This window comes from Mastomys coucha, unplaced genomic scaffold, assembly GCF_008632895.1.
Source record: "Mastomys coucha isolate ucsf_1 unplaced genomic scaffold, UCSF_Mcou_1 pScaffold20, whole genome shotgun sequence".
NCBI classification, from domain to species: Eukaryota; Metazoa; Chordata; class Mammalia; order Rodentia; family Muridae; genus Mastomys; species Mastomys coucha.
In genome coordinates this window covers 29,874,183-29,886,664 of record NW_022196903.1, presented here as the reverse complement: position 1 = coordinate 29,886,664, position 12,482 = coordinate 29,874,183, and the positions used below count along the sequence as shown (strand labels likewise).

General features: G+C 45.7%; 2 protein-coding genes across 12 annotated transcripts in view; both read right to left on the bottom strand.

The window, feature by feature from the left end:
- Tmem140 (transmembrane protein 140) overlaps positions 1-9,454 on the bottom strand; it is a 12,117-nt gene extending 2,663 nt beyond the window's left edge. The window contains exons 1-3 of one of the 5 annotated variants that reach the window (XM_031381504.1): positions 8,629-9,454; positions 4,328-4,403; positions 2,082-2,232 (exon numbers count right to left, since the gene is read on the bottom strand). In XM_031381504.1, coding sequence (XP_031237364.1) covers positions 2,082-2,098 — 17 coding nt within the window. In that variant the 5' untranslated portion in view covers positions 2,099-2,232; positions 4,328-4,403; positions 8,629-9,454. Of the gene's footprint in view, positions 1-2,081; positions 2,233-4,327; positions 6,751-8,628 lie in introns of those variants that run through there. The other 4 variants (XM_031381506.1, XM_031381507.1, XM_031381503.1 and 1 more) reach the window with 4 other exon arrangements.
- Positions 9,455-11,765: 2,311 nt separating this feature from the next.
- The window catches only part of Agbl3 (ATP/GTP binding protein like 3), a 98,935-nt gene continuing 98,218 nt past the window's right edge, over positions 11,766-12,482 (bottom strand). For 3 of the 7 annotated variants that reach the window (XM_031381479.1, XM_031381476.1, XM_031381478.1), the window contains one exon: positions 11,769-12,241. In XM_031381479.1, the coding sequence (XP_031237339.1) occupies positions 12,069-12,241 (173 nt within the window). In that variant the 3' untranslated portion in view covers positions 11,769-12,068. Of the gene's footprint in view, positions 12,242-12,482 lie in introns of all 7 variants that reach the window. The other 4 variants (XM_031381473.1, XM_031381472.1, XM_031381474.1 and 1 more) reach the window with 2 other exon arrangements.

Genomic DNA, 12,482 nt, shown 5'->3' with positions numbered 1-12,482 from the left:
ACACACACACACACACACACACACACACACACACACCAATTCAACTCCGAGCTGTTGTCTCTTCTTAGTCTCTTCCTATGCATCACCAGATGGACTCCCAGACGCCAAGCCCTCTCTTTAAGTGTATATAAAAGAGCCTATTTTACTACATGATCATTACTTAGAAAAATCTTTTCATTTCATTTTTATTCAGAAGGGATTTTCCCAATTGCCTCAAAAATAGTAGCCTGCACACTGCCTTTTTCTATGTGCATTTCCCACTAAGGAATAAAACAAATAAAACAACTACCAGGAATGACTAGGAATGCAGAGCTGGGAACCTTGTGAGACACCAAGCACCAAGGCCCACACATCAAGTCCCATGGGCCTAATCCACAGAGCTAGGTGCAGCTCAGCATGGGTGGCTCTGGGGAAGGACCCACAGACCCTGTGGATCTCAGAGGATTCCTTGGGGAACAGGGGTGCAGTGCAGTTTCTGTGAATCATGTTTGTTTTACAGGGACCAAAAGGAATTAAGAGAGAAAGAATGCTTGTGGGCCTTAAATGAGTGGGGTAGGGGAGCAGGAGGGAGGGGCATCCTTTTCAAGCATGATGCCGTAGGGATTCATGGGTTGGTTTTAGCAGCCACCTGGCAGTAGGCAGGTACAATTAGAACATTGAGGCCTGAATCTACACTGCCTCTCCCCAGCATCCAGCAGTTCCTGGCTCTCCTTGTGGCTTCCCTCCAGTAGAGCAACAGGGACCAGCATCTCAAGCAGCTTTTGTCAGAGGCCTTGTTTGAATGTACTAGGAATTCTTGAAACAGTGATGCTTGCTCCAGAAGGAGTTACCAGGACTGTAAAAGGCGGCTCTTGTCTATGTGTCACTAGGTTCGAAGGATAAAGTACTTAATCCACGCAGCCATGGTATGAAAAAATCCCCATTGTTAAATTTTGGTCATTTAGAAAATTTTTTGTCAAGTCTATATGTGTGTTTTTAGAGGGGTTAGGTATTTCAGGATATGAGGCAGGTTTCTGGGTGGGGACCCTTGTTCATCCAGTGGTGCTGTAAGAAATAACCGGTGCCCAACACTGCTCAAGAAACAACCAGGATGCGACCTGGGAGCCTCCTGTTTGGATCATGTTTGTTTAGGTTAAACAATACCCTTGAAGCTCAGTCAGGCAGTGCACTTGGCTTTTTAGAGGAGGCCGTGGCCACCTCAGCACAGCTCCTGCCAGGACCCCTTGCTTGTGGCTTCATTTTCTCCCAACTGATCTTTTGGAGGTTTTGGTGGGTTATTCTTTTGTTTTTGCTCTGTTCTGAAGTAAGAGTCTCTCTGTGTAGCCCAAGTTGGCCTCAAACCCTAAGATCCTCTTGCCCCATCTTCTGAAATGCTGGTTACGGGCATGTGCTGCCTCGCCTGACTTCCCAAAAGTTTGCCATGGAGAGCAGAGCAATCAAAAATGGGAGGAGAAGGAGCATAGGCCCAGGCAGGCATGTGGGGCAGGCCTGCCCTGGCTTTCTCCTGCCTTGCCTTGAGGCAGAGTTCAGCCTTGCTCCTGTGCCTGGCACTCTGAGGCTTCCTAGCTTCTGGTCTGTCCTAGACCTTGAGTTTTATTGGTGCTCAGGTCTCTTTGTCCTCTGGACTTACTTTCTTGTGGTCAAGCTTTTCTGCCCAGGCTGTGCCTACACTCAGCCTCTCTTTCCAGCTGCCTTGGGCAGGCAGGCCAGAAGCTGGAATGGATGCCAGAGTGCTGTGTTCCTGAGGGACAGTCTTCATCTGTCTCATCCTGAGAAGGATGAATTTTTTTTTCCTCCAAGACAGGGTTTCTCTGTATAGTCCTGGCTATCCTGGAACTCACTCTGTAGACCAGGCTGGCCTCGAACTCAGAAATCCACCTGTCCCTGCCTCCCGAGTGCTGGGTCTTCCCTGCCTCCCAAGTGCTGGGTCTAAAGGCGTGAGCCACCACCGCCCGGCCAGGATGAACGGTTTTTTTTTTTTTTTTTTGGAATGAACAAATGCAAATGTCCTCGGGTGTCCTTAGGCATACACCATGAGCAGCAGAGCATCTGAGGGGCCCTGCCTAGGGCTTGCATCTTACCACCATTGTTGGGACATCCATTTGGCTTCCTACTGGAAATGCAGCACAAAGGACCCTAGTTTCCTGAAATGATAAGCCCATACTTCCTTCAAAGAGCACGAGGCTTTAGAGACTGCTGAGTCACGGTGGCCACTTTTAGATGAACTTCTTCCTGTTTGTAATAAAGCAGTGCATGTTGGTTTCAGAAAACGACCAAAACATGTCAAAGTGTGGAGAAAGATTAAAAATCATCTGTAACTGCTGGTCAGAGTGACCAGTGAGCACATTTCCTAGCGTGCTCTGCAGTTAGGGTCGAGTCCATGCATGGGTTCATCTCCCTTGTGCCATTATAGCATGCATATTTATATTCTGGCAATTTATGTTCTGTTGTCTTTAAGGGCTTCCTGGAGCTGTTAAGGCTAATAGTTTTTATAAATTATTCTTTATATTTCATAATCTTATAAATAATGGTATGTGAAATGCTTGTGAATATATTTATCCTTCTAGCGGCTTAACTTTAAAAAAAAAAACCTTTTTTATGTCCTGTGTGTGCCCAAAGCACAGGTGTGGAAGTTAGAGGACAGCTTGCAGGGCTCAGTTCTCTCCTCCCACAACGATGTGGATTCAGAGATGGGACTTAGGTTTCCACTCTGGCGATTATCTCGTTACTCACTGAGCCATCTCCAGGCTTGAGCTTACCTTTAAACTCCATGTTAGTGAGGAGGTCACTACACTGCCCAGGCTGGTCTTGAGCTCTGGTAAATAAGCCTCTTGAATAACTAGAGTTATGCTGCCTGCTGGCAAATGCCTATCTGACCTCATCCTCTCAAGTGTCGCATATTCTTGAATCACCTAAGCTTGGATACCAATGAGCTGCTGCTACTTAACGCTCCCTTCAGAGACAGTAAGGTTCAGTCTTTTCAAGTGTTTACTGACCATTTGTATCTCTTTGGTGGAATTCTTTTGCTTTTTATTTTTATTTTAATTAATTAATTAATTGATTGATTAATTTTTGAGACAGGGTTTCTCTGTGTAGCCTTGGCTGTCCTGGAACTCACTCTGTAGACCAGGCTGGCCTCAAACTCAGAAATCCACCTGCCTCTGCTTCCCAAGTGCTGGGGTTAAAGGCATGCGCCACCACCGCCTGACTCTTTTGCTTTTTAAAAACAACGTTTTGAACACGTGCAAGGCCCAGGGTTTGCTCCCAATGCTGCTGAAAAGGAACATAAGGGACCATCCTGAGTTTTAGCTTTCCTGTCCTGTGAGTGCTCTGGGGGGCAGAGGCCCCCAGGCTTGTCCCTGGGCCACAGTAAAGCAGGACCTCCCTACTACACCAGTCCCCAGACTGAACCCTGAGCTGAGCTGAGCTTTCAGTTCATGTAGGTTTGAAGGCCACAGCATGAGACTGACCGGAGGAGTCAGTGATTGAAATCGGCTTGATTTCCCAGCTGTGTTACTAGGGAGGCTAGTCTGAGGTTTAGGCTTGCTGGGATGTTTGTTTAAGCATCTCTGGAATTATCCTAGTGGAGAAAGGGCTAGTGGCCCAAAGGGACATGACCACGAAATCATTTCACTTTGAGTTATAATTATGCCATTGTTAGGATTATTTTAAAAGTGAAACCAAGCGCTCTCAGCTCCCTGAACACTGCTTTCACAACCCTGAGGGTTGGTGACAGGGTCTCCCCAGCCCGAGAAGAGAAGCTGCTTGGGGAGGTGCAGCCATGAGAGGTGAGGGACAAGCACAGAAAGGCAGGGAGGAAGTGGGGTGCGGACTGTTGCCTTTGACACTTGCTCAGAGTTAAAGATTCTGAGTGAAACTGCAGGCTGCTCACAGTGCCTGATGCTCCTGCCTCAGAGAAGGTTTGTAGCACGAACCTCCATTCCTAGTTCACATCTGGCAATTGTCTCCTTCAACGAAAAACTGTGGACAGTCATCTAAGCATCAAGAGCTCCCCTGAGCACATGCTTATGTATAACTTCTAGTCTGTCATTGCCCTCATCATGATTCAGCTAGCATCTTTGCTCTTGGAGAACCCATGAGCTGCCCTTTCTCTTCTTTGTCCTACATAGAAACAACCAACCCGCAGTGGCTGGTTGTTTCACTGGTCTTCCCCAGTGTCTCCTGGGATTCAGGCCTAGATTTCAGAGGGGCAGGGCTCTTACTAGCTCCCAGGATACACCAGCCTCCTGGGTGACATTAAACATGCTCTGGCCTTCTTTTTGTTTCTTTGGCCTAGGAGCCCTCCAAGCATCATTGCACACCCTACCTCAGACTTCCAGTCCTCTTGCTATGTCCTCCTCAGTCACCACAGTGGCCTCTCTGGTATCTTCTGGAAACCTAAACTGAGGACAGTTGCCATTGTTACCCACCCCCCCCTTCAGCTCTCTGCTCAAAGGTCTGTCTGTGATTAGGCGCACCTTCTTTGCTTAGCACTGTGGAAACTCAACGCCCTCCTCTTCCATGAGCCCTGCTTGGCATCCCTTCCATTCTCATCAGCACGTCTGACTGTCTGACAAAAGACACTTCACTTGCCCCATCCTCCAACTGAATGGAATTCCAGGGTGAACAACGGCCTTCGTCTGTTGTTGAGTTTGCTTTGCTTTGCTTTACTTTGTTGTGTGAGTAGACAATTATGTGTGGCCTGACAACAGCCTTGGATGTGTCAATCTTTCCTTAGGAATGCCATCTACCTTATTTTTTGAGACAGGGTCTTTCACTGGTCCAGAGATCACCCATTAGGCGAGGCTGGGTGGCTTGTGAGTCCCAGGGCTTCACCTGATTCTGCCTTCCAAGTGCAGGGATTACAAGCTCAGGCCAGCATTCTCAGCTTTTTGTGTGGATGCTGAGTCTCAAACTCAGGTCCTCACACCTGCATGGCAAACACTTTACCAGCTGTGTCATCTCCTTACTTATGTTCAATTTACGTCTCTCTCTGTGTGTATTTATCTGTCTGTCTGTCTGTCTGTCTGTCTGTCTGTCTGTCTGTCTGTCTATCTATCTATCTATCTATCTATCTACCATCTATCATCTAAGTTTTTTTCTGTTCTGTCCTTAACACTCAAGGATGCTCCTGGCATCTAGAATGCACTCAACAAACATTCCCTGGATGACAGGCATGGCTGACTGGCTATCAGCAGCAACACACACGTAATAGCACACGTGACAGCACACATGACTCCTCATAAGTTCCTTCCTCTTTCATTTTTTTCACTTGCTCCACTGTCCTCTGGTTCAGTTAAAAAAATTCTTCCCACAACACCTAGGTTCAAGTCCCTCCCCTGCCACTACTGTCTCTGGTTCAGCATGAGACTTTGGGAGGTGGAGTTGGTATTCCTGTGATCGAACCAGTATCCAGCACGTGCTAAGTGCACATGTGTGCTGTGATCCTGAGGCTAAAGCAGCGATTTGTGGGGAGATGAGTGAGGTGGTGGCTGAGGGCGGGGGTGTACAGTGCAATGAGCGAAGGCAGAACAATTGACTCTGACAGGCTGCTGGGAGAGCAAGGTTGCCCATTTCCTTGTCAGAGGCGCTGCAGGCCTCTGCTAACCATGTTTAAGGTTAGTGTCTGTAGCTTAGGTGCAGCTCTCATAGAATAGAAAGGAAGGAGAATGGGAAATGTGTTGTGCTTCCTTTGGCAGAACTATGAGCCCATGTCCTAGTTTCTCAAGACGGGGCTAAGGCAGTGCTGTTGCCTGGGTGTGGTTAGTGGTGTAGGTGGCCTCTATGGAATGCTGTAATGTTTGCTTTCATGATCAGTCTGCTGTGTAAATAAAAGCAGCTTGGCCAGCAGAGATAGGACTGTACCAGGGCACTTTGACAGAAAGCCAGAAGCATCGTCCAGGCTAAGGCATGGACGGCAAGAGTTGAAGTAACTGTTTAAATGGCTCCTTTAATATTAACTTTGTATTTGTTCCACTGTTTTGTTGCTTATTGGCATTGGGTAACAGATAACCCAGCAGGGAACAAAGGTTGCAGAAACTTTGGAGATAAAAGAACACCCTTGAAGATGAGTATGTCTCCATCTCTTTGCATTGGCAGGTCTCTCAATATGCTTAGGGGCAGCCGGCCGATTCTGGGCTGAGGACCAGAATTCCCAGATCCTGGTTCCGCTCTTGAGCTCTGCCACTCTTCCCTGCAGTTCTGGGGAGATGTGCCATCCCCTTCCCAGGTTAGGATTTCATCTCCTGACCCCACTAATGATGCACTGCAGGGGCCCTGCAGAATCAAAGACACATGGAAAAAACAAGATATCCCTCCAACCCCCAGTAAGCTACTGCTCTATTGGGAAGACATATACCACATAGAGCTTTAAGGAGGGAATTTTGAAAAGATTGGGGGAGGAGCTAAACAAGGATAAGTGAGAGGGAGAGAAAGCAGCAGGAATATGTAAATGATTCCATATTACAGGGTTGTGGAAGAGAAGTACACACTAGAGGTATTAGGTTTAAGGCCTAATTTCCATTATCTAGCTAATGCTAAAGTGGCTGATTATTAACAAGCCAAAAAGAAAAAAAAAAAGGAAAAGCTCTAGGCTATTTTAGGACATCATGCCATATGCCAAAATAAATTTCACCTGGGTTCAAGAATGAACCCATGTAAAATAAAATCTAGGGCTGGTGAGTTGGCTCAGTGAGTAAGAACACTGACTGCTCTTCAGAAGGTCCTGAGTTCGGATCCCAGCAACCACATGGTGACTCACAACCACCCATAATGAGATCTGACACCCTCTTCTGGTGTGTCTGAAGACAGTGAATTACACAGGAGCAAATAGGGCCTGAGTGAGTGGGGTGGAGCAAGTGGCCATCTGTACAGCTACAGTGTACTCATACACATAATAATAAATAAATAAATAAATTCTTTTTAAAAAAATCTAGAAAAAAAACAAACTCTGATTTATGAATGAGAAGGTACACTCTGAACTTAAAAACACATCAAAACTACAAGGAAAACCACAGATTTAGCTATTTTAAAAAATGGAGATTTCGCCGGGCAGTGGTGGCACACGCCTTTAATTCCAGCACTTGGGAGGCAGAGGCAGGCAGATTTCTGAGTTCGAGTCCAGCCTGGTCTACAGAGTGAGTTCCAGGACAGCCAGGGCTACACAGAGAAACCCTGTCTCAAAAAATCAAAAAAAAAAAAAAAAATGGAGATTTCTGTGCACCAATAAAAACAATACAGGATTAAAAGTCAATGAGCATGGAGAATAACTGCACTAAGTGTGAGATGGTTAATACACACAATGTATGGAATGTTCATGGAAATGTCAAGAAAAACACGGCACTGCATAAAACCAGATGAAGCAATACAAATAATTCACAAAAGAATGAAGCTAACATGAAAAAAAAAATCTGTGTTTTTCCAATGCCTCCAAGCTACATTGGATAACCTGTGCCTTTCTCTCTAAAAATGTAGACAGCGTCCCTGGAGACACTCTGGATGCTAAGACTGGCTTCCTAACACGGTGACTCTGACTTTAAGTTTTGTATGTATTTTTGGCCTAATGACCCACTTTTATCGCCATAACCCCAGGGCAGTGTCAGGAATGTACCCCCCAGTCTATGCAAAGGATGGAGTGTCATGATATCAGGCCTGACACAGGTCGATTGTTGTGCTTCTGGATGAAGCAGCAGCTTTGAGGACAGTCAGTACAAAAGCACACAGGTGGTAAGACATTTCCAGGAAGGTGCACAGGAGAGAGGCAGGAGGAATTGAAGTCCTAATGCCAGCTAGCGATGGTGTTCTGGGTGAAGGCCACCTTAAAATATTCCCAAAATTATGTGCTGTTTATGAAAAGTGAGATTATAGAGCAAGCCACCATAGCCTTAGTAATTCGATAATGTGGGGACTAAAATAGCAGCTTAGAAAACTGGTGTGCATGAGGCCATGTTCCAGGTACTGAATCTCAGACCTGTGATTAGGAAGACCCAGAGAGGAGGACATACTGAAAACATGCTTCAGCTGTCTCTGAAAGGTCCCCACCCCCCGTTTTTTCTTTTCTCTCCTTATCCAACAACTTGATTTTACAGATTAAAGAAGTATAATGGAAATTATTAATCAGCTTTTTTTTTTTTTTTTTAAAGAGCTGTTTCAAGGGACAATCTCCCTCCATGAGCTTGCTTTGGGAGTTGACATCAGGTCTTAACATCTTTTATGTCCTATAATTCTCTTTTGGACAAGAACACAGATTAGATCTTCCCTTCGTGTTTTCCAAGTCTTGGTATCAGTGTGTGGCTGAAGTGACATGCTTGTTTGTCTGCCTACTTCTGGAGAACAATGTGTCCCAAAGCCACAGGTATTTACAGGTACAAGCTTAGCGAAGGCCAGGCTGTATGCAGCTACCAGTGTGTTTTTAACCATTTACAGTGTCACCTTCATCGTGTTTTTGAGGCAGAGATAAACAGAGTGATGCTTAAGAGCATGGGGGCAGGACAGAGATAAAAGGGTAGATCGCTCCGTGGGGAGAGAGGAGGCCTGAGACACTAAGCTTCCCCCTTGTATGTTGCTAGAATGTGAAGTCTGTGAGGGTAAACACCTCCTTATCACTGTGGAGCTGTGGGGTGTACTCACGAAAACAAACGCCAGAGCCCAGGAACACTCATCAAAAGGTCCAGGAAATCAGCGTCCGTCCGGGGAGTCGATCTTCTGGGCTGCTTTCTAATGTCAGGCTCCAGAAACCAGGGCAGAAGAGAGAAGCGAGAAGCGGCAAGCAGACACAGCTCCGAGCTCGGGAGCTCTGCCCGCACTCGCAGACAGCCGCGGTCAAGTAAACAGCTTTCTGAACTTCGTACATTTGTGCTGACTGATGTCACTATCAGCTGATTTCACTTTCGTTTTTTAACTTGCCCGTGTCTTATGACTTTTCAGAAATGAAGAGCGTAAACAACTTCTTGTTGCTCACGGGAACACGAGACCCGCACTGGCGCGCACACACCCCGCCTGAGTGAGCATTGAGCCAGGCGAGGGTCCTGATTTGACTATGCGAAACGCAGGCTTCCAGAGCTCGAGGGGATTGCAACGCTCAGAGAAATACGACCCCAGAATCTTTCCAGGGAGGGACCTTAGTTCGCATGGCCAAGCTTCCAGACAGTGTAGCTCGTGGAACCTAGATCCCCTTTTCTCATTCCTTTGGAAGGTACCTATGCCGTGGACTCTCTTCTCAGACACCAGCGGATGATCTTGACTGTGTCTCTGGGTTGGAAACTTTGCCGTTAGCAAACTTCTGCCCAACAGTTTATGGAGCAACAGAAACACTGTGATCCCATTTCAAAGTAAAAGAGAAAGAAAGCTTTTGGTTTTGAAATGGCAGGGAGGGGACTCTTGGCCCGACTTTACAAATTGCCTCCCTCGCTCACACAATCTCTGAAACCTCGGAACTGGGGGAGCTTGGTGAAGACAGTAGACAGCTCCGGGCAATGCTGAATAAAGCCTTGCGGCCTTCTGGTCCTTCTCACTTGACACCCTGTACCCAGCTGCGGGTCTTGGTTCACCGCAGGGATTCCCTTTGTTTCCATGCTTAGGTTAGATTTCTTATTTCTGGACCCCAGGCTTTTCTCTTTCCTGCTGTATTCACTTTTGGTAGAATTAATTCCAGGTGATTTCTTGAGAAATGAGGGATACCAAAGGTATTTTTTTTTTTTAAAGTTTGTCAAACTGATATCTTTATTCTATTCTTAAACTTGTTCAAAGTTGGACAGAGTATAGCATTTTCCTTTACGCTTAGTTTCCCTATGTAGCACGGAGGCCGGGCTCCATGCTGTCTACCGCTGTCTACCTTTCCATTGCTGGGAAGTTCAGAGCTGGTCTCCTTCCCACTGTTATTCTTTCAGCCTTTCGTCTTTAAAAGAAAGTGCTATTTTATTGAGGTCTTGCGAGGGCAAAATGAAATATCAATCATTTTGCTATTTTCAACTGGAAGCCTAAGTCCTCCGTCCCCAACCCCCTTTTTTGGCACCACTTTTGCCCCTGAACTTCCCCACACCCTACAGAACAAGTTTACTTGGGTAGAGTCTCAGAGTTCTTTGCCCTTCTGTACGGTTTCCTGAGACCTAATTCTCTGAGCTATTTCTGTGGAGCTGTATGTAGGGACACTTTTGAATGACAGGGCTCTTCTTAGAGTCCTGCTGGTGCTCTAGACAGTAGTCTGGTCTCCTCAGCTTGACAATTCACTCCCACATGGATCTTCTACCTTATGAAGAAGCTGGGCAAAGGTGACTGCTTCCAGTCTGTCTAGCCTGCAAGGCTGGGAAAAGCCTTTGTACTGTGGTTGGGTGGAGGAGCCAGCCGGTGACTCTAACCTCCTAGTTGTACCTGATTGGAGCGCCTTGCCTCTGCAGCTTGGAGAGTGAAGGGAGAGAGGAAGTCACGGAGGCACGCCATTATGAGGACTCAGTACCTTTGAGTGTGTATATTTTCCTTTGTTATGTTTATTTATTATGTGAGAGTGCTCTTACATCACAGTGAGACTGTGGAAGTCAGAGGACAACTTGCAGGGGTTGTTTTTCTCTTTCTGTGTGGATTCCAGGGATTCACTTCAGGTCATGAGGCCTGGAGGGAAGTTCCAGTATATGCCGAGCTTCTCACTGGCCCTGAAATATGTAGCAGAATTTTAGCAGAGCCGTTATATTTGGGACAAATGCCAGAAGAATGGCACCTAAGCTTTGAAGTAGCCTTTTGTAAATAGTCAGTGGTTGTTCTCTGAGGTTTATAGGGTTGCTTTTCTAAAGGACTCTCAGAGTCTTCACATAACTCAGACACGCCTGGCAAGCGGAGAAGTTTCATTTGGCTGAGAGTTGCTTAGGTAATGGCTCCTTCAGACAACTCCTAGATCAGATAAGGTTTTGGTAACTGTAGCTAAAAGTGCTTCTTATGTAACAATAAAGAAGCTCTGCCAAAAAAAAATTTTGGAGTTTATCCCTTGGCAATTAAAATGGCATATATCTGAATGATGAATGAGTCAAAGAAGAAATACAGAATTTTTTTTTTTATTTCCTGGAGTTAAATGGAAATATAACATGCAGAACCCCTGGGACACATTATCAGTGGTCCTAAGAGAAAAAAATTTACAGCTCTAAGAAGCTACACTACAAAATCAGAAAGGTCACAAATAAATGGTTTAATTCATCTCAAGAATTTGGGAAAAACAAGAACAAACCAAACCCACACCCAGTAGATAGGAAAAAAAATACGATCATCTCAATAGGTGCAGAAAAGGTCTCTGACAAAAACCCATCATGTCTTCATGATAAAAGGTCCTAGAGAGCAGGACCAGAGGGGATGCAGATCTACATGACAAAGACTGCGTGTGGCAGACCACAGACAGCAGCACCCTAAGTGGGGAAAAGCCTCAGTTGTACCAGACTGACAGATGAGCTCCGTTTTCATTAGTATCTTTTGAATTCTGAGCCTTTCCTTTTGCTTTTTAAGAGTTTCCGGGTCTCTGTCTTATTCATCCTCTCTCCCACTGCCTAGTTATACCATTCAAAATCTTCGCCGATTAACCTACTTACTATAAATTCCTGGAAGATCCAATGGAAGGTTTCAAGAGAAGGGAATGTTTGGGTTTAATCTTCAAGGAGAAGTGGAGGCTTCCAGAGGTACTGCTTGGTTTACACAGTACAGATCAGACAGAATGAGTGGCCTTTATGGAACAGCTGCATACTTAGAAAAATTTGTTAGATATTATAATGTGAAGAGCAAGTGTGAAAACGGCGTACATATATATTTTTTGAACTCTACATGTCAGGTATTTATAGCAAATAAGACACAAAGGGAGGGATTATTAGATGGCTCTAATAAAGGGAGGGATGGCTCTAATAAAGGGAGGGATTATTAGATGCTGCTAAGCCTGACCACATGAGTTCCATCCCTGTACCCACACAGCAGAGGGAGAACTGATCCCTGCAAATTGTTCTCTGATCTCCACTTGTATGCCATGGTATATGTGACCCAATAATACATGAGCATAATACATCCCCACCCATGAAAAGTAAATAACGTAATAAAACATTTTAGAAAATATCTGTAGCCACAGGATGTCTGTGGGCTGTGCTGCTGCTGAGGACCATGTCTGGGTCATTGTCGATGTCCGTGGTCTGTACCGATACTGAAGAACATGCTGAGGTCCATGGCACATGATGACACCAGAGATTATGTGGATGTCTGTGTTCTGTGCTCCTGCTGACTGTAAAGGACAAGAGAACTACTTTTGCCTTGGTATTGATGACTGCTGACCCACAGAGACAGACAGACAGACATGGGAGACTTCTGTGACAACAGCTAACCCTGGCTGCCAAGAGTAACAACTGAAACAGAAAGGTACTGAAGAGAACTATTAAAAATTGTGATGTGATGCTGAGCGGTGGTGGCGCACGCCTTTAATCCCAGCACTTGGGAGGCAGAGGCAGGCAGATTTCTGAGTTTGA